General features: G+C 53.5%; 3 protein-coding genes across 6 annotated transcripts in view; 1 reads left to right on the forward strand and 2 right to left on the reverse strand.

Annotated features, from left to right (window-relative positions):
* PDCD11 (programmed cell death 11) overlaps window positions 1-12,143 on the forward strand; it is a 45,964-nt gene extending 33,821 nt beyond the window's left edge. The window contains exons 24-36 of one of the 2 annotated variants that reach the window (XM_040486321.1): window positions 87-189; window positions 586-763; window positions 3,577-3,633; window positions 4,146-4,268; window positions 5,372-5,494; window positions 5,909-6,212; window positions 6,428-6,544; window positions 7,496-7,645; window positions 7,852-8,099; window positions 8,824-8,992; window positions 9,566-9,719; window positions 10,177-10,342; window positions 10,929-12,143. In XM_040486321.1, coding sequence (XP_040342255.1) covers window positions 87-189; window positions 586-763; window positions 3,577-3,633; window positions 4,146-4,268; window positions 5,372-5,494; window positions 5,909-6,212; window positions 6,428-6,544; window positions 7,496-7,645; window positions 7,852-8,099; window positions 8,824-8,992; window positions 9,566-9,719; window positions 10,177-10,342; window positions 10,929-11,100 — 2,064 coding nt within the window. In that variant the 3' untranslated portion in view covers window positions 11,101-12,143. The remainder of the gene's footprint in view (window positions 1-86; window positions 190-585; window positions 764-3,576; window positions 3,634-4,145; window positions 4,269-5,371; window positions 5,495-5,908; window positions 6,213-6,427; window positions 6,545-7,495; window positions 7,646-7,851; window positions 8,100-8,823; window positions 8,993-9,565; window positions 9,720-10,176; window positions 10,343-10,928) is intronic. The other variant, XM_040486322.1, reaches the window with a different exon arrangement.
* A 525-nt stretch (window positions 12,144-12,668) lies between these two features.
* On the reverse strand, window positions 12,669-17,869 carry CALHM2 (calcium homeostasis modulator family member 2). Of its 3 annotated transcripts, none has more exons than XM_040486325.1 (4): window positions 17,426-17,869; window positions 16,088-16,171; window positions 14,697-15,412; window positions 12,669-13,604 (listed from the first exon to the last, which is right to left on the reverse strand). In XM_040486325.1, the coding sequence occupies exons 3-4, from the start codon at window positions 15,249-15,251 to the stop codon at window positions 13,188-13,190; spliced, it is 972 nt and encodes a 323-aa protein (XP_040342259.1). In that variant the 5' UTR covers window positions 15,252-15,412; window positions 16,088-16,171; window positions 17,426-17,869; the 3' UTR covers window positions 12,669-13,187. The 3 variants fall into 3 exon arrangements, with proteins under 3 accessions (XP_040342259.1, XP_040342260.1, XP_040342261.1); XM_040486326.1 differs by having other exon boundaries at window positions 16,044-16,171; XM_040486327.1 differs by lacking the exon at window positions 16,088-16,171.
* A 1,812-nt stretch (window positions 17,870-19,681) lies between these two features.
* Window positions 19,682-23,940, reverse strand: CALHM1 (calcium homeostasis modulator 1). The gene is made up of 2 exons (XM_040486331.1): window positions 23,370-23,940; window positions 19,682-20,856 (listed from the first exon to the last, which is right to left on the reverse strand). The coding sequence occupies exons 1-2, from the start codon at window positions 23,919-23,921 to the stop codon at window positions 20,374-20,376; spliced, it is 1,035 nt and encodes a 344-aa protein (XP_040342265.1). The 5' UTR covers window positions 23,922-23,940; the 3' UTR covers window positions 19,682-20,373.
* Between the last annotated feature and the right edge of the window lie 708 nt (window positions 23,941-24,648).

Raw genomic sequence — 24,648 nt, forward strand, 5'->3', positions numbered from 1 at the left:
TGCTGTAGTTTTGGATAACTGACAGTAGTTTTGGATAAATGACAGACCTCTCTTTAAACATGAAAGGAATTTTCTTGTCCTTCCAGGTTCTGAAACATCCAGATAAGAAGTTCCGGATTGGCCAGGCCCTGAAGGCTACAGTGGTTGGCCCAGATTCTTCCAAGGCCTTCTTGTGTCTCTCACTTATAGGTGTGGTGATGAATGCCTGGTCAGGGAAGGGAGGGGGTAGAAAGGAGTGGGAAAGAGTCGTCAGGTAGTGTCTGGGTTTAAGGATGTCTCAGGTATTGGGGTCCTCAGAAAGCCCAGTGTAGTATGTGCCTTCTGGGAACACTTTTTCTCTTGAGGCTTTGTTCTTTGGCCTGTGTCACTCTGCTACTGTCTGAGTCACCTTTACCAACATAGTTGGTTTTCTCAAGTGTCTCAGGAGGGGTTGTCCACCACATGGCCCTGGGATTCCTGACTACATGGCATGGTAATGTGGGTCTTCGTGATCATTCTGGTCCACCCAGCCTGTAGTTGGCCAGCATTCTACCTTCTTTCTTGGCTCACTTTCTCTTCCCTGAATCTGGTTCATTCTCCTACTAGGTCCTCACAAGCTTGAGAAAGGGGAAGTGGCCATGGGCCGAGTGGTGAAGGTGACTCCCAAGGAGGGGCTGACTGTCTCCTTCCCCTTTGGGAAGATGGGAACTGTTAGTATATTTCACGTGAGTGACTCCTACTCAGAGATGCCCCTGGAAGACTTCATCCCCCAGAAGGTTGTCAGGTAGGCCAAATTTTTTGTGTTTTTTCCCTTTTCAGCTCTATGTGGGATTATAGATTTCTTTTTTTAATTTTTACATATATATTTACTTATTTTTAATGTTTATTTATTTTTGAGAGAGGAAGAGAGAGTGTGACCGGAGGAGGGGGACAGGGAGAGGGAGACACAGAATCTGAAGTAGGCTCCAGGCTCTGAGCTATAGCACAGAGCCCAATGTAGGGCTTGAACTCACGAACCACAAGATCATGACCTGAGCCGAAGTTGGATGCTTACCCAACTGAGCCATCTGGGCACCCCTAAATTTCTCTTTTTTTAAAATATAGATGTGAGGGGTATCTAGGTGGCTTAGTTGGTTAACTGTCTGAACTCTTGATTTTGGCTCAGGGGTGTGTCGGGCTCCGAGCCCAGTGCAGAGGCTACTTAAGATTCTTCCTCTCTCTCTCTCTCTCCCTCTCACTCTGCCACCCCCCCCCCCACTGCCCCTCTCCCCAGTTTGCCCACTCACTTGCTTTCTCTCTTTAAAAAAAAAAAAAAAAGAAAGAAAGTATAGATGTGATAGGTGATTTTGTACCAGAAAAAATAGTATGAAAAAAAGACAAGTTTTGTTTTGAGAGAGTGCAAGTGGGGCAGGAACAGTGTGAGAGGGACAGAGGATCGAAGCAGGCCCTGTGCTGACAGTGGAGAGCCTGATGTGGGGCTCGAACTCATGAAATGTGAGATCATGACCTGAGCCAAAGTCAGACGCTCAACCGAGGTGCCCCAAAGAAGAAAAGTTCTGATGCTCCCCTCTTTTTCCACCATTTTTCACCATTATACACCTTGGTCTCTATTCTTCAGGACTTTGTAGGTATAATTTTCTTCTATGTGATAATAGAATTTCATTTGATATATAGTCTGCAACTTGCTTGTTCTCTCATAGCAGTTTATCATGGACTTTTTTCTTTTCCTGTGCTAGTATATCTAAATTTACTTTGTTCTTTTACCTTATTTTTAACATTTCTTGGTCTTTCTTTCTTTCTTTCTTTCTTTCTTTCTTTCTTTCTTTCTTTCTTATCTAAATCTCTGTTGATGGATGTAATGTTGAAGTGAGTATCTTTGTGCATATGTTTGGACACGAACACAAGTATATCTGTGAAGTAAATTCCCAAAAGTAAAATTAATGGGCCAAACAATGTTACACATTTTGCCAAAATGCTCTCTGAAAAGACTGTGCTCATTGACATTCCTGTTAACAATAAATATGACTATTTCTTACATCCCTGTCAAAACTGGCTGTTCTTGATATTTAGTCTCAGCCATTGACTAGGCAAAAATTGATCTCTCATTTTGGTGTGCAGTTCTCCTACTGTCATTTTCCCTCTGGGTTGGCTTTCTTTGCTTGTCCAAGTGGCTTGCTTGTTTTCCTATTGAAGCATTCATCTTTTTAATGAGAAAAAAATTGATCTGTAGGTGTTCTCTGCAGAAAGATAGTAACCTTTTGCAGTTGGGAGCTGCTTTATGGGGTATTTTTTGTGCACTAAAATGAGCCTGGTTCAGAGTTTTAAAGTCATTTGATAGGGCGAATAAATTAGCATTGAAGAGGCGGACTTCGGCCTGACATAGTACAGACTTCTGAGACTCCAAGTTGACTAACAGTGGAGCAGAGGCCTTGAGGAGACGAGCTGGAAAGTCATAATGCTCTTTCCCACCTCAGGTGTGCTAGCCACTAGCACCTGCATAATAAATTCACAACCACTTATCTGAGCTAAACAGCGCAGAGATAGCCAGGGCCTAGGAAAAGAAAAGGAATGAGAAATCCAGGGTCATCCCTGCTTTTCCTCTTGGGCTTACAAATGCAGGTGTGGCAGTGCCTGAGTGGTTCAGTTGGTTAAGTGTCCGAATTCAGCTCGGGTCACGATCTCACCGTCCATGGGTTTGAGTCCCACGTCCAGCTCTGTACTGACAGCTCAGAGCCTGGAGCCTGCTTTGGATTCTGTGTCTTCCTCTTTCTCTGCACCCCCTCAAATAAATAAACATTTTTTAAAAATGCAGATGTGACTTTTAGCAAAGTATTTAATTTTAATACATTTTATTGTGGCCAAACCTGTGAGTCACGTTCAGTTGTGATTTATCTGCCCCATGTGGATAATAACTTAATTGCCTAAATGTAGATGATCCCTCAAGGTCCCCCCTGCTTTGGGAATGAGGATGCTGTGGGCTAGGAGGCAGGTGTGTGTCACGGGAAAACTTTGGACTGTTGCTGAGATCCTTTCTACTGCTAAGATTCTATATTTTGAAATTGCAACTTTGGGTTGCTAAGTGCTGTTTTCAATGAACGAAGTTTGGAAACCTTAACCAAAGAGTAAACTCTGCTTTCCCTCCTAGAAGCCTCCCCTGCTTAGGACTCACTGATCTGTTATCCTCTGATCTGCTGCCGTGATCCTGCCCTAACACCTAGGTCGTCACTGGTCATGGTTTCCAGTGGTTAGTGGCTGAGATTGCACACTGCCAGGACCCAGTGTCAGGCTGCTGACACCTCCTGAGTACCCACCACATGGCTGTGTCTCTTCCCGAGGGCTCCATGCCCCCTCTCATTTTCTACTCCCAGCACCTTTGTTGAGTAAGAAGAGTAGGTAGTGATTGACTAGTAAACTGAGGCTCAGGGAGGTGACTTGTGCAGAGTCCCTCAGCACGTTCTTGACAGAATGAAGAACAGAGCCCAGGTGTCATGTCCCCTTACTCTTGCTTGTTGATCGGCCTTGTGGAGAGGAGGCTGAGTCCCTCTGCTGTTTCCTGGGATGCTGAAAAGTCAACATCTCTTTTTGCTCTCATTCCAGGTGTTACGTCCTGTCTGCTACAGACCATGTATTGACTCTGTCGCTGCGATCGTCTAGGTGAGTGTCTGTGGTGGAGACAAGGAGGGCACTGAGGAAAGGCTGCACAGAACTTTGGGCTTCCCCCCTTTCTTCTCTGCTTGTGCACTTTCTACCTTGCCCCATCTTTATCCAGAAAAGCTGTGGCCATTCACATTGCCAGAAGAACGTGTCTGCTCAGACTCTTGCTGCCCAGGGCAAGGTTCAGACATCTGAATGTGGTGTTCAAGGTGGCCACACAGTGGCCCTGGAAAGGGAAGATGATCTGGTTCCCAGGGTTCCGTAGTTAGTGGCATGTCATGAAGTGGATTGGCCTGAAGTCTGCTCGTTCCATGGTTAGAAATGGATGTTTCAGAGGCCAAGGCTGACAGGACTTCAGGAGAGAGTGGGTCTGGGCTCTGAGGTTGTCATATCCTACAGTCAGGTCCAGAGTTATATTCTTGGATGTAGAGTTTGATTATCACAAGAGAGTTGGGAGTGGATGGGGAAGGGAGGGTTGAGGTATGTGTACATAATAAGCCTTTCATTCTTAGGACAAACCCGGAGACGAAGAGCAAAATAACTGATGCTGAGATTAACTCCATCCAGGATATTCAGGAAGGGCAGCTCCTGAGGGGCTATGTGAAGTCTGTCCAGCCGCACGGTGTGCTCTTTGGGTGAGTGAGGTGGAGCGTGGGGGCGTGGGCCAAATGCGACGCCCTCCCCGGCCTGTGCTGGTCCGTGGTCTGTGGTGGTCCTTGGTCACCTCCTCTGGAGACAATATGAAGGAAGGGGAGTCAATGAGTTCCCACCAGTTTGTAAATTCTGAGATGTTTTATACTTTTAAAAGCGTTTTGAATTATTCTTACTGGTGTTTTGGACACCAAAGAGCATGGCATGTCCAATTTCAGTTTTCAGTTCATTTGGTTTTTCTTTGGTTTGGTATTTGATGGTGATTTGTAACTGTTCAGTGAAATCACATGACGTTCACAACCAGCAGATAGCACAGCGTTCTCTGCTACGATTTCCCCATTTTCATCTCCTCTGGCCATTCGTGATAGATGCATTGTGGTGCTCTGGTGTGCGATGGAAAATGCCCTTCGGTCCCATCTTCATTATGCCTGATAGTTTTTTCTAGTTTACAGAGCTCTTTTTATCCTTGTGAATGCCAGGAACTTGTGTGTGTCATAAATCCTTGTCACAACTTGGGTCCCTAGGAAAGTGGAGGCACTAGGCTAGGCTGGGACTCTCTTGTATTTATGACCACAGGACTCTTTTTTTTTCTTTTTAAATTTATTTTTTATGTTTTTTTTTTTTTTTAATTTTTTTTTTCAACGTTTATTTATTTCTGGGACAGAGAGAGACAGAGCATGAACGGGGGAGGGGCAGAGAGAGAGGGAGACACAGAATCGGAAACAGGCTCCAGGCTCTGAGCCATCAGCCCAGAGCCCGACGCGGGGCTCGAACTCACGGACCGCGAGATCGTGACCTGGCTGAAGTCGGACGCCCAACTGACTGCGCCACCCAGGCGCCCCTATTTTTAATGTTTTAAAAATGCTCATTTATATTTGAGAGAGAGTGTGTGAGCAGGGAGGGGCAGAGAGAGAGGGAGACAGAATCCCAAGCAGGCTCCATGTTTGTCAGCACAGAGCCCAGTGCAGGCCATGATCTCACAAACTGTGAGATCATGACCTGAGCCGAAATCAAGAGCCGGATGCTTAACTGACTGAGCCACCCAGGCACCCCTGTGACCACACAACTCTTGTCTCTCTCCTGTCAGCCTCGGCCCCTCTGTTGTGGGTTTGGCCCAATACCCACATGTCTCTCAGTACAGCCCGTCCAAGAAAGCCCTTTATAACAGATACCTTCCGGAAGGGAAGCTGCTTACAGCCAAGGTCCTGAGGTAGGTGTCTTCCCCACCCCCATACGCCCTCTTTTCCGAGGAGCCCTGGGAGGAGATTCAAGAGGTAAACTAGACTTAACGGCTTAGGTAGTGTTGGTGCAATGTTCAGCTGAACAAAATCCCATTGTTTGGAGCCTTCTACTTCCGCCCCAGCCTCAGCTCCTAGAAGTCGACGTGGAGACTTTTCTCTGCGTCGGCACTTGTTGGGGACAGGGTAAGGGGACATCAGAGCTGCCCCCTGAATTTTACTATTCAGCATGGTAAAATGCACAGGTCATTCCAAAGAATACTGAACGGATTGCAAGTAGGTAGGACAGGGCCCGGAAAACTGGACTGATCAGGAGAGAAAGGCCTGGGCTGTTTGCCGAGCCTGCTGTCCTCTGTTGTCCTCATTGTCCTCCCTCCTTGTTGTAGCCTGAACCCCCAGAAGAACCTGGTAGAGCTTTCATTCCTCCCCGGTGACACTGGGAAGCCGGACGTGTTTCCCGCCTCCCTAGGACTGCCACTTCTAAAGCAAGAGGAGAGGAAAATGGAGGCAGAGGAGCAAAAGCACAAAGGAGAAGAAGAGCAGAAGAAGAAGAATCAGAAAAGGAAAGGGAAGAAGAATGAGGAAGGGCAGGAGGCAGTGCGGCCGCTTGGCAAGGAGAAGAGCGAGTCCCAGAAACCGCAGGCCAAGAAGCAGGGCAAGCGGCCGCGCGGGGAGCCTGCAAGTGAACAGGTACGTCCCTCAGGGAGGATGGCCTCCCTCACGGGCACAGGAGAGCATTTCAGAGCCAGCCAGAGGCCACGTGGCCTTCTCTTAGACCGAGAGCAGTGTGAGTTTGGAGCCGGGCGCTGGATGGTGCCAGCAGGGGCAGAGGAGGGGGCATTGCCGCCAGCGGGTTCCCCTGGGCGGGAAGGGTGACTCGCCATCTTTCCCTCTTGTCATCTCAGGAAGGAGTGAAGAAGAAGCAGAAGAAAGCTGTTCCGTCAGAGGAAGACGACAGTGGTGTTGAAGTGTATTATCGGGAAGGGGAAGAGGAGGTGGAAGAGAGGAGTGTGCTGCCCAAGGTGAGGGTCAGCATTGATGGAGAGAGGAGGCGGCCCTGGGGAGGGAAGCCCTTGGTCTCCTGCCTCCGAGCTGGGCAGTTTCCGGCCCACCCTCTTCTCTCACTTCTTGTAAAATGTGACCAGGTGGGGCCACTGCTTTATCCAAGGAGGGGGCTGCATAAAAGAAATTCTCATCAGTATTTATTGAGTGGAGCTGAATTAAATTAGTGGGATGGGCAGATAAAGGGGAGGCTTAACCTTTCCTGAACCTGCGTCCCCTTTTCAAAGATGGGGACAGTACCATTAGGACTGAGGAAGGGCTGCCCAGACTGTAGGTACTAACATCCCTACACCCCGGAACGCTTCTCATCTCTCTGTCTTGGCTCTACTATCTCCTTACACGTGTATGGCACTTTATACACAGATGTGTATATATGTATGCATATGTATGCTGCTGGTGGTGGTGGATTGTTTGTTTTCTTGTTTTTTGTTTTTTTTATTTTTTTTTATACGAAATTTATTGTCAAATTGGTTTCCATACAACACCCAGTGCTCATCCCAAAAGGTGCCCTCCTCAATACCCATCACCCACCCTCTCCTCCCTCCCACCCCCCATCAACCCTCAGTTTGCTCTCAGTTCTCAACAGTCTCTTATGCTTTGGCTCTCTCCCACTCTAACCTCTTTTTTTTTTGTTTGTTTTTTGTTTTTTGTTTTTTGTTTTTGTTTTTTGTTTTTTGTTTTTTTTGCATACATATGTCTTAAAAGCTCATTGCCTAAATAAATGTATTTACAAGAAAAGCTTTCACATCACTACTGTGGTTTCTCCAGTGGAGCGGGCCTAGCCTGGCCCTGGGAGGGAGCAAGGGCCTCTGGGCCTGGTGGGAGCCCCTGCTTCTCCAGGTGGGATGGGGTCGGAACAGGGTGCAGCCCGAGCTGAGTGCTTTCCTCACACACCTCTTGTGCTCCTTCAGGGGAAGCCAACCAGGCCAGCAGAAGTGCCCCGGCTACAGCTGTCCTCCGGTTTCATTTGGGACGTGGGGCTAGACTCTCTGACCCCGGCCTTACCACCTCGAGGAGAGAGCTCAGACAGTGAGGAGGACGACAAGCCACAGCAGTCCACGGTGTCGTATTTTGCAGGGGACCCCTTGGTGCTAGTCTCTCTTTGCTCTCTCCTGGCCTGGGTGTCCCTCCTGGCAGAGTGGGGCTATCTCAGGCCGGGGAGTATTTACAGAGCTCACTGACTGCCCTGCCAACTCTTGGCTTCAACTGCAGACCTCTGCAAGGGTCTGAGGAGCAGATTACTCACTAACTTTTGTGTCTTCTGTAGCAGAAGAGGAGCAAGAAGGAAAGGATGTTGGAGAAGCAGAAGGCAGAGAAAGAGCTGTCCCGCATTGAGGAGGCACTGATGGATCCCGGGCGACAGCCAGAGTCCGCAGATGATTTTGACCGACTCTTGCTGAGCTCCCCCAACAGCTCTATCCTGTGGCTGCAGTACATGGCCTTCCACCTGCAGGCCACAGAGATCGAGAAGGCCCGGGCCGTGGCTGAGAGGGCTCTCAAGACCATTTCCTTCAGGTCTCGGCCTTGTCCTCCTGCTTTGGTGGGGGGGTGGCTCTTGAAAGGGAGGGCTGTGTCTCCGCCGGCTGCAGAGCTTGCCGCCTGTGGGTCATTTCCTCTTCGGCAGGCCGACAGCAGTTTGGGTGGCCGCCACCCGCACCCATAGGTTCCCAGGCTTGTCTCATTGCTGTGCCATCTGTGAAACAGATCTGCTCATTAATATTTTATAGTCTCCTTCACTGAAGTGGCTAAGGGTTTACAGGAGTCCCTACACTGAAATAAAGGGCCTAACTTGGAGCAGAAGTAGAACAAGGGGAATAACTCCACGTACCTGGGTGCAGACGCTCTCAGTTGCCATTTCCAGGCACAGGGTAGAATGAGTTTTCTGACCGCTAAGAGGAGGGATGGTGATCCTTTGCTTCATTCTCTTAGTTTGGAGAGAGAGACCAGAAGATTCTGCTCCTTCCTGCCCAAACATCTAGCCAGTTTTAAGATTTAGTGGGCTTCCTTTCTAGGAATGGAGGCAGATGCCAGGGGAACCCCCACAGTCAGGGGCTGGTGTTCTGCTTCTGTGTGAGCTGCAGTGGGGACTGGGCTTCTCAGGGTTCTCACTAGGGGCTGGAAACTGAGGATGTGGATAGAGCCAGGGAACGAAGAAATAGTTCCAGTCTGCATCCCTGGGCAGTAGTGGGGGCTTTCTTGGGCTGAGGTGATGGAGCTCATGTGCTGACTTTCTCTCCAGAGAGGAGCAGGAGAAGCTGAATGTATGGGTGGCTCTGCTGAATCTAGAGAACATGTACGGCTCTCCGGAGTCACTGACCAAGGTCTTTGAGCGGGCTGTGCAGTACAATGAGCCTCTCAAGGTCTTTCTCCATCTGGCTGACATCTACACCAAGTCAGAGAAATTCCAGGTAGGAGTCTGATCTGGGTGGCCCGCTGCCGGAGGGTCCTTAATTGCTCAGAAACTAACTCCTAGGAGTCACAGAGGCAGCAGGGAAGTCACAGGGATGAATTCCCCCATTCTGGATACAGCCCTGCCACAGGCTTGCTATGTGTCATCTGGGCCCTAACTTGTTTGCCTTCTAAGTGGGCGGAGTCATTTCCTCCCCCCTCTACTTTAGGACTGCAGCCGGCAGCGGAAGGAAGTGAAGGGACAGCTGACCCCTGGTGTATATCCCTTGGGTTTACAGCCATGAGGCAGCAGCTCGGCAGAGTGTCCCTTTTCTGTCTCTCGTGTGCCCCCATGTTGTTCTCACCTTCTCTCTTCTCCTGTTTGGACTTCCATGCAGCACAGGATTGATAGGGAGACTCCTCACCTGTAAGGCTCCTTCATGTGTTCTGTGAGCCTCTCTGCTTCCCTCAGGCACCTAGAATTGGGCCTGCACAGTGACTGGAGTTTGAGGCTACGTCTAACCCCTCATGAGCATAGCTGCTGCCTGTCTCTGTTGTATCACACTCTGTAGCTTACCTTTTCTTTCCCACAGGAAGCTGGTGAGCTCTACAACCGGATGCTGAAGCGATTCAGGCAGGAGAAATCTGTCTGGATCAAATATGGTGCCTTTCTTCTGCGGAGGGGCCAGGCTGGGGCCAGTCACCGTGTGATGCAGCGAGCCCTCGAGTGTCTGCCCAATAAAGAGCGTGAGTGTTCATCCCCACCTTCCAGCCTGATTCTGGATCACATTAGGCTCTCTGATGTCTGGACGTAGGGATTGGGGGTTTTCTCTGAGCGGGGTGTGGTGTTGGGAAAGCCTAGTGGAGGGCATATAACTATTTTTCTATTGATTACATGCTCATGGACGTAACCATCTGTTGCATTTCAGATGCTAAACTTCAAAGATGAAGGAACAAAAAACAGTTAGTGCTAACTTTGTTGCCCCTGCCCCCTCTCCCTACTGGGCCCAGAGAGACTCTCCAGTGGAAGTCATAGATCAGTACCCGTCTGTGTATTTGGCCCTAAACTGCCCCACTGTCCCAACTGTCATCTTGGAACCTGGGAGCAGGGAGTCAGGGGTCAGACGGTGTCTGACACGTAGCACATTGTGCTGTGGTGAGGGGTCTGTCTGCTTTGTGTATCTGAGCTGTCCTCTCCCTGCAGATGTGGATGTGATTGCCAAGTTTGCCCAGCTGGAGTTCCAGCTAGGGGATGCGGAACGGGCCAAAGCCATTTTTGAGAACACACTGAGCACCTACCCAAAGCGCACTGATGTCTGGTCGGTTTACATCGACATGACCATTAAGCATGGCAGCCAGAAGGAAGTCCGGTGAGAGGGGAAGACAGATCGGGGCTGATTTAACTGTGGGGATTGGGGGACGTTGGCCAAGTGTATAAGTTTTAGCCCCACAGTCAGCTTCCAGGATCCCCGGTTCTCTTTCACTCTCTGAAGAACATCTTTGACATGACATACCAGGTCCTGTGGCATTCACTTTGCAACCTCTTTTTCTGTATCTGGAACCTGGGGTGGGTGGTAGGCTGGTCCTGGTGTGGGAGTCAGGAAATTTGGGCTTCCTGCATAATTCATTGTACCTGCTTCTGGTGATAGAGAATGTTCATGGGCTTGCTGTTGTCGCCTGTGTCTCCACAAGGCAGAGAGGATTAGGGATGGATGGATTGAGGTCAGAAAGAACTAGTGCCTTGCCCAAGCCTGTGGGTTTTGATCTAGAAAGAGGGTGGCAATCTATCTTCCCATGGATACCTTAGGACTTTAAAATGGCAATGAATGTAAAGACAGATGTGAGAGTGCTGGAAAACAGCCTGGCTCCAGGGCCAGAGGGCGAGTGGGTGACAGCTAGCCAGCAGTCGAGTGGCCGGGGGCCAACAGGCAAATGCTGCCTTGCTCTTCCTCACAGGGACATCTTTGAGCGGGTCATTCATCTCAGCCTGGCTCCCAAGCGAATGAAATTCTTCTTCAAGCGCTACCTGGACTATGAGAAACAACACGGCACTGAGAAGGACGTGCAGGCCGTGAAGGCGAAGGCCCTGGAATACGTGGAAGCCAAGAGCTCCGTGTTGGAGGACTAGTGGCCCGCGGGCCTCAGATGACCACTGTCGGCAGGGGGCCAGCCCTGGCGAATCTCAGGCGTGTGGGCGGCTGAAAAGCTGTGTTGTCTGAGGACTCTTATTTAAGTGTTGCTTTTTCTGCAGCACCTTTTAGGGTAATCCTGTCAGGATGGAAAAGAACTTGAGCTTTCTTAGACTGCCTTTTTGCTTGTTTTAAGTACTAGTTTACTTCATTTGTACCCTTTTCTGAGGCTGCTCAGTGGTTGTAGGCAGCAGACTCTTGGACCCCTAGAAAAGCTGAGGCGCTCTCCTTCCTGGGAGTTTGCTGGGGACAAGAATGGAGGGGCTAACTTCTGATGACCTGGTGGTCAGGATCTCACTCTGGCCCCAGTAGGCTCTTGGTCCAACTAGAGGGGGTCAGCAAGATCCAGGGAGTGGGCCTCCTCCCCTAGGCTGAGTCCCGCAGCCTATGCTCAGCTAGCACTTGTGCCCTTTTGTGGACTCAGTGAGGCTGGGACAGGAGGATGAAGGCAGACCCCAGAAAGGACAGTTGGGGAACCCGGGTACCTGAGAGGAAAGCCACAGGGATTGACATGAACCACCTGGGAGGTTTCCTCCCAGGCCCACCAGGCCCAGATTATCCAGATTCTCCTAAGTTAGGTGCCTCATTTGTGAAATGGGGTCAAAAAGTCCTACTTGGAATAGTGGTGGGGCCGGGTAGTTAGGAGGCTCGGTGAGGACCTAGATTGCTGTGCTGTGTGAGTTGGGGAGACCACAGTTTTTCTGTGTCTCCCTATAGCCCCGATGGGGAGAGATCCTTGGATGGAGGGCATTGATTGGCTGGATGATTTTCCTTGAGACCTGAGGGAAAGGGGACATGTTGGGTCCACCACACCCACGCCTCCCTGGGGCCCTTGTAAATTTCCCAGAAAGGTGGCATCCACCTCCTTTGGTAATAATCCTGTATGTTCCAGAATTCTTGGAGGCCAGCACAGACTCAGTTGTAGAGGCCAGTTCTTTTCTGGCTGGTCTTAAGGGGATTAAACGTTTTCTTTGGCAGCGCTTTAAATGTGCTGAGAACTGGAGAGCTTTCCTATGGGAAGTGACTGGGTTGAATGCTGGGAAGCAGGACAGGGACAAGGAGAGCATCAAAGGTTTTAGAGATGGTGGAGGCGGTCAGACAAGGGTGGGCATGTGTGGGTGGTGGGGAGAGGCAGAGGTGGGGCTATCCTGGTTTTTGGTCATTAGCACTAAGTTATAGGAGCTAGTCTACCCTCCTGAGTGTTGGGTCTTTTGACTCATGGAGTTTAAGGTGATCTTCCATCTGAGACAGGCCAGGCTTCATCTGTTGCCCAGATCAAATCAGATAACTGAATCTAACTATCAAGACATCATCAGCCGTAGGGCCTTCCCACATGTGGGAACATTTGGCTTTCCCTGCACCCCTGCCCTCCCTTCCATCCATTTTAATTTTGCTCAGAGTCTCTCTATCCCCCCCGCCAATCCCAAGGGGATGGGATTTGGGCCTGTCTCCGTGACCACCAGCCTGCTGTGGCATAGCCCATCCAATAATGCAGACACCAAGCTACTCGTTTATACTAGGAACAACTTTATCAAAAATTTTAAGTATATAAAATAAAGCCAGAGGCTTACATTGGAGGGCAGCTTCCTGGCTGAGCACTGCTGAGCCAGGTATCCGCGTGCAGTCACACATACGGTAAGTGCACGATATCCTGCACAAGGATATCACGCTCACCTGGCTCTGCTGGCCGGGGCTTCCCAGCTTGGGAGTCGCACCGGTAAGCAGTTGTCCACATCATAGTTAATTAAGGCTAGGTTCTGAGAAAGGGCCTTTTCCCCAAAGCGGTTGACCAAGTGTTTGGTGGCAGCAGGACAGGGCGTTTCTTCAGGTCTGAGAGCCTTGCTGTCGGAGCAGACCACGTTGTTTACTAGCTCTCCACACCCCAGGGTGCTTTGTGTTCCTTGCTTCTGACCTGTTTCCCCAAAAAGTTAAAAAAAAATCATCCCCTTCTGATGCTGTGAGCAGGCGGTGGAGTTCCGTTTGAGTCCAGGCACCGTCACTGGCAAAGAGTGCGGGAACCGGTCCCTCAGGGGGCGACCAGGGCCATCTCCACGGTTTCTGGTGCCGTGCCGTTGCCCGCCAGACCCTGGGCCCACTTGTGCAGGCGGCTGTAGAGCGGGAGGCCCTGGTTCTCGCGGTACAGATAGACGCCCGTGATGGCGTTCCACTGTGGCCGAGGCTGGGTGCCTTCCACGGGGAACCTGGCCACCAGCTCCTCGTCGTCCTTGTCGAGCGCCACAAAGCCGAAGAAGCGGCGCACGTTGTTGGCGGCCAGCACCCGCGAGTGCACCTCGGCCGTGCGCTGGAAGAGCTGGTCCTCGTTGGCGCGGTACTGCGCCCAGTAGGCCTCCTGGCGGTAACTGAGTGGTGAGCAGTAATGCTTGAGGCACTTGGTCAGGAACACCAGGATGGCCACCATGCCGATAAGCAGCCACCCGAAGAGCTGGCCAGAGAAGGGGCAGGGTTGAGGAGGGGCAAGGAGCTGCCTAGACCCTCCCCCGCCCCAGGAGGAAGTGGGAGGAGCTGGTCAGAGGGCTCTGGCTGGGCTGGGCTGGGCCGAACCGAACCTCAGCCACAACCCCCCTGAGGGCAGATCCTACTAGAAGGGAAACGGTCCTTATGGCTGTGATTCCACTTCTTTGTCCTCACTCCCTTGAACTCACTTTCTCTGTTGTGTTTTATTTGTTTGTTTAGAAAATCCTGTGCTCTCCTTGTGTCCCTCATCCCTTGCTGCTCTGAGTTAATACTCCTAGCGGTGTTTTCTGCCCCCGTCTCTGCCCTTGTCCTCTCTCCCCAGGCTGACCTCTGCTCCTTCAGAATTGAGCCACGGCTAAGGCTAGGATCAGGGCAGCAGCCACTGCGTCCTGAGTCAACACCCCTTCCTGGCTCGGGGGCCTCCCCTATGACAGCAGCACTTGAAGGCTGACTTCGTGCTGGGCCGGGGTCCTTCCCGGAATAGGAACGGGTCACCTCCTAGCTGACGGTAACTGTTTCATAAGCTTGCAAGGGTTCGTGCTCAATCTGGGTGAAGTAGAGGGTTTTTTTTTGTTTTTGTTTTTTTTTATTATTTTTTTTAACGTTTATTTATTTTTGAGACAGAGAGAGACAGAGCATGAACGGGGGAGGGTCAGGGAGAGGGAGACACCAGAATCTGAAACAGGCTCCAGGCTCTGAGCTGTCAGCACAGAGCCCGACGCGGGGCTCGAACTCACTGACCGCGAGATCATGACCTGAGCCGAAGTCGGCCGCTTAACCAACTGAGCCACCCAGGCGCCCCGAAGTAGAGGTTTAATCTGTGACTGGGATCAAGGCTTAGTCTAAGCCAGAACATTCCTTTAATGTTTAAAAGTTGCTTCACCAAGTCCTAACTCAAAGGTTACCCGGCTCAGACACCTGACGCTGACAATCTAGTGCTTTCCTGGAGACCTCAGCCCCTGAGGACAACTCTGCCTTCAAGGCTGGACCATCTCAGCACCTCCCCACCAGCCGTCGCCTAGGGAAGAAAGAGGAACAACTTCCCTTTGCACAGCCTTACCTGGGACTCGTACTTGAGCCTGCGGGTGACCTCCTCCCGGAAGCCTGACAGGTTGGCAGGGCCCTCCCCACAAGGGAACCTGGCCAGGATTTCCGTGGCATGGTCTGGTGGGAATCCCTTTTCCCCAGCTGTGAGTGAGGAGGGGTCCACAAACTCGCTGAGAGCACAGACGTAGGCCTCACCGCGCAGCAGGGAGATGACAGACCAGGTCACGGGGGCCACGGCCGCACGGCCCAGGATGGAGCTTAGGAGGAGGAAGTTGGGGGCGGCCGAGCAGTTCTTGGTCCTCCGGTACTGGCACTCGGTAACTAGGTTCCAGGTGTGGTTGTTGAGGATGACACCGATGAGGAAGAGTGCTAGGGCGGGCACACCGATGGCTGTCAGCCCATATAGGTAGTTCCGGGCAGGTGAGCAAGGGCAGTGGAAAGCCACCACAGAGAACAGCTCCTGGCTGCCCACTGTGCCCAGTGCCACCAGCCCATTGAAAATCATCACGTCCTTGCTCTTGAAGAAGAGCGATAGGAAGCGGAAGTTCTCTGCAATCAGGGCTGCCATGGTGATGAGTCGGCTGGGGGACCGACTGCAAGGGGAGGTGCAGGCGGAGCCTGGGGCCGATGGTTCCTGGTGGGACTAAGAAGGCGTGCAGGCTGGTAGGCATCTGAAGGCAGGGCGAGGTCTTGTCATCTTAGCCCCTCTAGTGGCTGGCCGAGCGCTCCCTGTGGGACAGTAAGTGACGATAAATGTGTGCCTCTGAAAACTGAAAGGGTTTGAGGGGATCTTGTGTGGCCAGGCTGGTGAGATGGGAAGGAGACTTGGGGAGCCCCAGGGCCTGGTGGACAGGGTGGTGGCAGCCACTGCTCACTGAGCCTCTGCTAGGTGCCAGGTGCTTTCCATACCTCATTGCCCATGGTCAGGATCTCACTGTGTTGTCATATCCCCAGTGTATGCAGAGAGGGTGGAGGCTTCCTGAGGGGGAGGGGCTTGCCAAGGTCACATGTAAGTAAGTGGCAGAGATGAGATTCATGCTCAGGTCTGTCTGCCTCAGGCACTCAGGTTCTTGTTACTCCCACAAGCTTCCCTTGAAGGAGGGATTAAGAATGGCCTTGTGGCCCTGGGGAATATGGGGTTCCAAGTAGTTCTGATGTGTTAAGGGACCTAGGACTACTTGGAGGGTTTTGTCCTCAAGGCCTGTAGCCCATGGGTATAACAGCTGAGTGGGTGACCTGGTAAAGGACTTGGGCCTGACTCAGTGAGGTGGGGTGGGGTGGGGTGGAGGAAGGGGACTCGGTCAGTGGTAAGCCTGGTGCAGCGTTCCTAGAATTCATGAGAACTTTTCATTTTGGAGACCTCAGCATCTGGACTGGTTTAGGAGATCCTGGCTTTCAACGTACTTCATGACTTTTCTTTGGGTCTCGGTGTCCTCATCTGTGAAAAGAGGCCAAATCATTCTGGCCCTTGCTCTCTCCTTAGCGGTGCTGGGGGGAAAAGAAAGGGGGAAAAGTGATGCCTAATAACTGTTCTGCGACACCTCACCCTGTCAAGTCTTTAGGGTGGCTCCCAGAGGTGAGGCCCCTGGCATGTTTCTCCTTCCTGCAAATATCAGGAAACTAAGGTCTAAAGAGGAGTAAGTGCCTTGCTCGAGGCCATTAAAGTATGGAGGTGCCTGGGCAGGACTTTCGAGCCTGATGTAAGGAGGCTTGGGAAGTGGACAGGGGTGGGTCTAGCTAAGTCAGTCCTCTGTTTTCTTGGCCTCCTGACCTTGCTCTGTGCTCATCCAGGAGAGAGCCCTGGTGAACCTTCCATTCCCCACCCATTACCCCTCCCTTTCTAAGCAGCCTCCCGGGGGGGCTGCCCAGCCTGCCAGGGACAGGCAGCCTTGATGGGCTAAGGCTTGACCATCCCCACCAGCCCATACCCAGCCTGCTCCGCCATGTGGTCCTGGCAGCCTGCCAGGAAGTGGCTGAGGCTCCAGCCATGTTCTGTCCCGACTCCCTTCCTAGGCTCCACCCACACAAGCAGACATTCCAGGGTGTGGTCCTGTGTCCTCCCCATTTAGGGGATGAGAAAAGCCCACAGCCAGAAGAAGCCTGGGAGTGGTGGGATGGAGTGGGCAGCAAACAAAGCGGGGGAGACCTGCCCATATTTCCTTCTCTACCTCCTCTGTACCCGCCACCCTTCCTGGTCTCTGCCCAGGTTGCCAGATGGGCCCCGGCAGTGACCACGTGGGGAGCCAGGAGCAGGAGGAGGGACCTGACTCCCTCCCACTCAGCCCAGGGCCTCCGGTTGCACTCTTTGGGAAAAAGTTTATAATGTTGCCAGGGATGAATGGGTTAAAGGCAGGCTCCTCTCCCTCTTGCTCTTCCCCTCTTGGCTTCAAGTTTCCTAATGAGCCTTCATGGGTTCAGAAGCTGCCCAAAATGGGGTACAAGATACCTGAATCCTTGGGGTAGTGAACAGAGAGGAAACCAGGCCATCGGCTGAGACTACCGGCCCTGTCTCGCAGGCCAGGAAGGGGTCACATCTAGGCCTGGGTGGGACCTCTGACAACAGCAGTTGGGACAGAAAGTGGGACAGGCTGGGAGGGGCACAACTGGCGGGGTCCAGAGTGAGGAGCCTCGGAGGGGCCTTTCTTCCCAGGACAATCCCTCCGGGTGGCCTTGAGCAGCCCGCCCATCCTCCCCATCCTCCCCGTCACCTGGCACACCCCAGAGAAGGGCCCTTCCTCTTACCTGGGGCCAGTTGCGGGCGACAACCAGTGGCTTCAGCCTCCGCGGAGCGTGGGCCTGCAGGGCGGCCCTGACCCGAAGTGCTTTCGGGCTGTCTTGCGCTTTCTTCTGCACTGGAGCAGGGCCTGGGCCGGCCTGGCGCTGTTTTCTAAGAAGTTTTAACTCCAGGAAGAGAAGGAAACAGCAGGATGGAACTCGGGCAGTAGCAGTGAGTGGAAAAACAGCCGCCTTCAGGCGCCAGGCAGGGGAGGGCGGGTGGTGAGGGCGGTGCAAGAGGAGAGGAAGTTGGGCTGCCTGTTTAGCAGCGCCTGGCCCGCGCCTGCCCTCCTGAGCCAGCTGCACACCAGGGGGACCAGTTCAGGGGCCAGGCAAGGGGGCCCTCCGGGAGATCCTGCCTGGGCCTGTCCTCCCTGCCAGTGTCAGGAGTGCTGTCCGTGCTTGACCCCCACTGGACAGGAGCTGCCACGGAGGCCCCAGGAGGGTTGGAGGAGAGGCGCCACCAGACTGATGCTGACCACTAGCAGGATGCACAGGCCATGGCCTCCCTACCTTATTCTGGCTCCTCTCCCTCAGAGCCGCCCTGCACCTGTCGGTCCTCCTCCCCACCACTGGGTCTTCTGTCCATACTTCAGCTAACTCCCCTGGCACTGCTTCACATCTCAGGAGGGCTGGCACCGTGATTCTCTGAGGCCCTGTGCGCAGACCACCGGATGGTGGGTAGAAATTACAAGAAGGCGAGTTGCTGCGAGGACCCCTTTGTAACCATCAGAGCTGCCCAGCCTGTCCCAGAAAGCGGTCATGAGCTCCCCATCTGTGGGAGTGTGCAAGCTGAGGCTGGAAAGTCACGGGCCAAGAATTCTAAAGGGGAGAGCCCTGTCCAAGGACAGGCTAGATGAGCCCTATGATTAAGGGAAAGACCTCCCTCAAGTTTCCCCCTGTGTCATCTCTGCAACGTTTGTGGTTCTGTGACCGTGGGACTGCCGAGTGCCACACTGGCCTCCCTGAATTGTGCTTGTCCCTGTGCAGAAATGAACGGAAAGGACCAGTGGTTATTATTCAGATCCTACCAGGTGCCAAACACCATTCCAGATTCTTCCTCAAAAGTTATCCTCCTTTATCCTCACCATAATTCTGAAAAGCAGGTCTTTTTAAGATCTGTTTTTCACATAGACACACTGAAGTTTGGAGGGATTTAGTGAGGTCCTACAGCTCTAGTTCTTGAACCCCAATCTGCCTGACCCAAAACCTTGCTCTTTCCTTGGCGTTTGTACCTCCTGATACCCTGGGCGTGTCCTCCTCCTAAATAATGAAAGGAGCTCAGGCTGAGTCTTAGAAGTGGGAATGGAGGGAAGAGTAGTTGGGAAGAAGGGAAATTATTAAAGCGATGTTGTAGGGATCAAGATCAAAATGAATTCCTAGATGAGTGGGACTCACATCTTCCTGGCCCTCAATTCCCTCCTCGACAAGGTGTCTCCAGTTCCTTATGTCGCCCTCCCGTTCTGTCCAGGGTCGGATAAGCTGTCAGGTTCAGAACATGAGTTTGAACATGAGTTCAAACACATGAGCCACTGCATACTGAGTACCTATTCTGTGCTTTACACCCTTCACCTGTTTCATGATTTTAACAACCCCATCAGGTAGGTGCCCCATTATACAGATGAGGAAACTGAGGCACAGAAAAGGAAGCAGTTGGCCCGAGGGACACAGTTTGTAACTGGCAGAGTCAGCATGTGACCCAGTTTTCTCTGGCTCTGGAGCCTGAGCTGTTTCCACTGCAGGCAGCTCCCCTTCCACTCCTCCACCCTCCTCCCCGTCTCAGGGCAGAGCCTCTTAGCACTCTAGAGACCCCTTCCCAGGGAGTAGGGTTTCTGAGAAAATGGGAAAAATTCAGCTTTTTTTCTAAATGCCTGAGCTCAGGGGAGGTCTGATTTTCCGCAAGACCTGGATGTGAAGGAGGTGTTCAGGCGGTCTCCAAGGACCCCTCCAAGGGAGGGTGGTATGGTCTGAATGTGTGCCCCGCCCCCCCCCCGCCCCCATTCATGTGCTCAATCTTAACCCCCTAGGGTGATGGTACTAGGGGGAGGGGCCTCTGGGAGGTGCTTAAGTCATGAAGGCAGAGCCTCATGAGTGGGATTAGTGCCTTGACCAGAGGCTCCAGAGAGCTCCCTTGAGAAGGTGCCGGCTTTGAACAAAGAAGATGGCCTCCATCAGAACGTGACCGTGCCGGTGCCGTGATGTTGGACTTCCAGCCTCCAGAAGTGTGAGAAGTAAATTTCTGTTGTTTATAAGCTACTCAGTCTGTGGTATTTTGTTACAGCAGCTCAAATGGCTAAGGCAGGAAGACTTGTGCTCAGCACTAAATAAATATACTCAAGTTGTTGGGTGGCCTCTGTGGTGACCACGCACTCTGGCTTCCCCTAAGTAGACAGAACTTCTGGCATCTTGTGTCATCACCTAGCACTGCAGGTGTGCGACATCGGGTGAGGCTGTGGGCCATGTCCTCACGGCCCACTCTCAGCCTCGTTCAGGATACTGACCCAAATCAGGATTCCTGCTTTGTGAGATGACTGGACGTCCCCCTCCCCCCCACTCCCTGAGACTTGCGCATAAGGGAGCAGAGACGGTAGCAATCCAGAGCAAGGATGGCTGTAGAACCTGAGAGGAGATAGCGAAGCAGGGGTGAAGTGGCTTGGGAGGGGCTGGTCAGGTGGGAGTTTGCCCCCCCACGAGCCAGTTCTGAGCCCTTCTGACTCATATTGCTGTGTCACAGCTGGAGGACTAAGGTCCCCGTCCAGCTCCAAATTTCCTGCCTCAGTGGCAGGTAAATGCATGTGGGTCTGCTCCGGGGGCCTACCGCCCAGAACCTGCAGACTTCATCTTCCCATCTGGTTTGGGGGACTGAGAGGCCATGGGCTCAGACCCCCTCTCTCGCCTCTCTGCTTGGCCACAGCTCACACTCTGCTGAAGTAGGCGGCCACCTCCTTGCGTGGAGGCCGGGGCCCGCCCCCCGCCCAGCCGTTGCCCACCGGCGGCTCCTCCTGGCCCAGCCTCAGGGGCGGCTTGCATTTGTGCCAGCTCGTGAGCAGCCTGTTCACGGCGCCTTGATCCGTGATGCCACGGAGCTTCTCCCTCTCCTCCTCAGCACCCTCGGGGGGCGCTGGGGCAGCCGAGCCGGCGGGGGCCGTGGCCAGTGCCCCGTGGGCGTGACCCAATTCCAGGTCGTGGTTCATGGCCTCGAAGAACTGCTGGATGCAGACCTTGGCGAAGGCCTTGGCGTGTTCCGTGCACGTCTCGTCGAAGAGCTTGCGCTCGATGTCGATGTAGTGGGACCAGTACTTGCTTTTGAGGAAGGCGGCCTGTGTGAAGCAGGGCCGCACAGAGCGCACCACGAATGCCAGCAGTGTGGTCAGCAGCACGAAGGACCAGCCCAGTGCCTGCAGGGGAGAGAGGAGGGAGTCGGCTGGCATTGCTCTCCAGCATCCCAAGCCTGGCTAAACCCCCCAAAGCACTCTGTATGTCAGGGCCTTTAAGGAAAAGAGGACTGACGGGACAAATGATCTTACCTCTTGGCCTCCATTTCCTTTTCCGTCAAATGGGCACGGAAATGGGATCATGTGAGTAAAATGCCCGACGTGTGGGCCTGGCACTCAGTGCACAGGAGTTAGCTGGGCACACCTTGGAATTAGGCTGCCTGGCTTTGGACCCTGTCTCCAGTCCTTACCAGTTGACCAGGAGCAAGGTGTCTGGCTTCTCTGTGCCTCAGTTTCCCCACGTATAAAATGGGGTTGTTGACGGTACATATCTCATAGGGTTTCTGCGAGGACTAAATGTAATAATACACGGCACACAGCCTGGTACGTGCTTAGCGCTCAGGAACTGTTAGCCACTATTACTATGTCCTCGTTCACCTCCCAGGGCCAGAGTGACCCTTCGTCCTCTGAGTCTGGTACCTGTCCTCTGGCTCCTGGCATTGTCTGCCTTTCAGTAGCTAGCACTACACGAGGCTTCTCTGTGTGGGCTCTGAGTTGGGCCCTCAAGGGTCACGGAGACAAAGAAGACAGTCGCTCAGACTCTGTGCTGGAGAGCCCTAGATGCTTGGGTGCCAGATCCGCTCTGCTGATAGTTCAGTCAGGCCCGGGGCAGGACGCTCTCCTAACCTGGGCTTCTGGATCAGCCCCCAGCTGCACAGAGAAGTGTCTGGCCGGATCAGGATGCGAGGTAAGTGCCTGTAATTGGAGCTGGTGTTGTGTGGGGCTGGAGATCTTCATGTGTTTTTTTTTTTTTTAATTTTTTTTTAATGTTGATTTATTTTTGACAGAGAGAGAGAGAGAGAGAGAGAGAGAGACAGAGCATGAGTGGGGGAGGGGCAGAGAGAGAGAGAGAGGGAGACACAGAATCCGCAGCAGTCTCCAGGCTCCGAGCTGTCAGCACAGAGCCCGATGCGGGGCTCGAACTCACAAACCGTGAGATCGTGACCTGAGCCAAAGTCGGTCGCTCAACCGACTGAGCCACCCAGGCGCCCCAAGATATCTTCAGGTTTTAAGTAAAGCCAGAAATCTGAATTTCTGGTTTTCAGAGGAGGTTTTCAGACCAATTCCAAAATTGAATTTTGAATTCACTTGGAAGGCCAGATGAAACATGTCTATAGGCCAGACAGCGTGTCCCCTGGGGGACCTTTTAGTTTATGATGCAGTGGTTTATTTTTTTTTTATTTTTTTTTTTAAATTTTTTTTTTTTTTTTTTTTAACGTTTATTTATTTTTGAGACAGAGAGAGACAGAGCATGAACGGGGGGAGGGTCAGAGAGAGAGGGAGACACAGAATCCGAAACAGGCTCCAGGCTCTGAGCTGTCAGCACAGAGCCCGACGCAGGGCTCGAACTCACGAACCGCGAGATCATGACCTGAGCCGAAGTCGGACGCTTCACCGACTGAGCCACCCGGGCGCCCCTGATGCAGTGGTTTAAACGTCGGGTGGAGGGACAGTTGCCCCAGGCCCTGAGGCCTGGCATGATGGCACAAGTGTCCACAAGGGAGGGAGTGGTTTGGGAGGGAAGCAGAGCTCGTACACTCAGAGTGCGACATCCATGTGGTGGTGGTGACACGGGCCCCACGGGAGGGCCGGAGATGGGGAGCCAAGGGTCTGGACTTGCCAGAGCACAGTGTTTCTCTAGCCCTGGCAGGGCAGGCCCGGCCCCCTGCCCCTCCCCTGACAGCCCCTGGTCCATCTGCTGCCAGGGCCTGCTGCTGCTTCCTCCCCGTGCTGCAAAGACTGCAGGGGAGGCCTGGGGGCTTAGGTGGGGGACGTCCAGGGGGCAGAGGATGAGGGAGTGGGGCTGGGGAGGACCAAGCTCTGGCCCATCAGTGGGCCCTCCACCCTTGCCTTTAGGGTGCATCCCAACAGTACATCCCCTCCCCCAACCCTCCCTTCCAGGGGACCCAGGACCCTCGGATCCCACTCCCTGAGCAGAGGGGCACCTACTGGGGGCATTTGCCAGGGAAATGTACCCAAATGGCCCAGCCACCCACCTGCCTCGCCACCGCCCCGGCCTGGAAGAAGAAAAGGATGCAAATACACCAGGCTTCTAAGCCGGCGCTCAGGATGGAGAAGGTGGGGCTGCCTGAGCTGTTGGGTCCACTCTAGGGGTCTCGAGACAGGACAGGCCTCTGGGCTGAGGTAGCCACATCACTTTTCCCAGGTGGTGCTGATCCAGGGAAGACACACGGCTCTGCCTTCAGAAGTCCTGGCCTCAGTTGGGAAAATACGCCCCTGTCCCAAAGAGCTCCGTCTGAGGGGGAGACCCAGCCCAGTCTGGGGAGCTCCAATCCATTGAGAAACACGACTGTACCCTGAGAAAGCCCCGTTTCAAGAAGCGAGGGATTGGGCCTTGCCAGAGGGACCCCAGGCTGTGAGGGGAGACCCATGCCAAGGCCGTGGCACCCCCTCACCTGGGAGATGCAGCGCAGGTAACGCACGGCCACCTCGCGGGCCAGCAGCCAGTCGCCGTCATAGATGTCGGGGCAGGGCACCCGGGCTAGCAGGCGGGCGAGCTCGGGTGGGGACAGGCCGGGCGCCAGGCTGCCGTTGCCCAGCACAGTCACGGGCACGGCAGTGCAGAAGGCACAGAGGAAGCACTTGCCATCCAACAGTGTGACGGCCACCCAGACGACGGGAGCGATGAGGGCCCGCTGGGCCATGGAGCAGAACATGTAGCGCAGCACGGCAGGGTCTTTTGCCCGGCGGCCCGGGGGCCGCTTCCACTCTTCGGCCAGCATGGACACGTTGTTGTTCATGACCAGGCCGAGCAGGAAGAGCACCAGCGGGGGCGCCAGCAGGATGCCCGCGCTGTAGGCTGCGTTGTAGCCGGGCAAGCAGGGGCAGTTGAAATCGAAGGCGGAGTACATCTGGGCGCTGGCCAGTGCCATGATGCCGCAGATGCCGTTCATGAAGGACTCCTGGTTGGACTGCAGGAACTGGAAAATCATCCGGAACTTGTCCATGGCGCCCCCCCTCACGGGGCCTGACGGCCTCCTCCCACCTCACCACTGCTTCAGGATGGCCCCCGTGGCCCACTCTGCCCAGGAGGTGCCCGCCTCATGGCAGAGATGGGCAGAGTTCAGGGCAGCGGCCGAGGTCACCGTCTCTTTGAGAAACCTTCTAGTCAGGGGCTGGCTGAGAGGGCACAAGCCATCCAATCCTGTGCGTGCAGCCAGGGCTCTGCCTCTCCCTCCCTTCCTGCCCCTCCTGGGCTTCTCTCTCCACAGCTGCCTCTGGCACTGGGAAACCAAGAGGGCCACACCTGACGGAGACCAGTTCTCTGTGGGTGTGGGAGGAGCGAGGGGAAGGAGGCTCAGACGCAGGCTGGGAAGATACCGTCTCCAATAAGGTTGGAGTTTGGGAGAATGCAGGGCTGTGGCAGGGCCTCAGCTTCTTGACCTTTTCTCCTGGGCTCCTGGGAAGCGTGTCGCCCTCCTTCTGCCCTTCCCGTTGGGTCTTTCCTCTGTGCTGTATCAGGGTTCGAGAAGGCTCCTTGGTCGGTTCAGACAGTGATGGTATGTATGATAAGGTAGTGATGGCAGTGATGGTGGATGGTGGTGGGGATGGTGGGGATGGCGGTGGGATGATGGTGACGGCGGTGGGGATGGTGGGGATGGCGGTGGGGATGGGGTTGGTGGTGGGAATGGTGGGGTTGGTGGTGGGGATGGTGGGGATGGCGGTGGGATGATG

This window comes from Herpailurus yagouaroundi, unplaced genomic scaffold, assembly GCF_014898765.1.
Source record: "Herpailurus yagouaroundi ecotype Mexico unplaced genomic scaffold, PumYag 163, whole genome shotgun sequence".
NCBI classification, from domain to species: domain Eukaryota; kingdom Metazoa; phylum Chordata; class Mammalia; order Carnivora; family Felidae; genus Herpailurus; species Herpailurus yagouaroundi.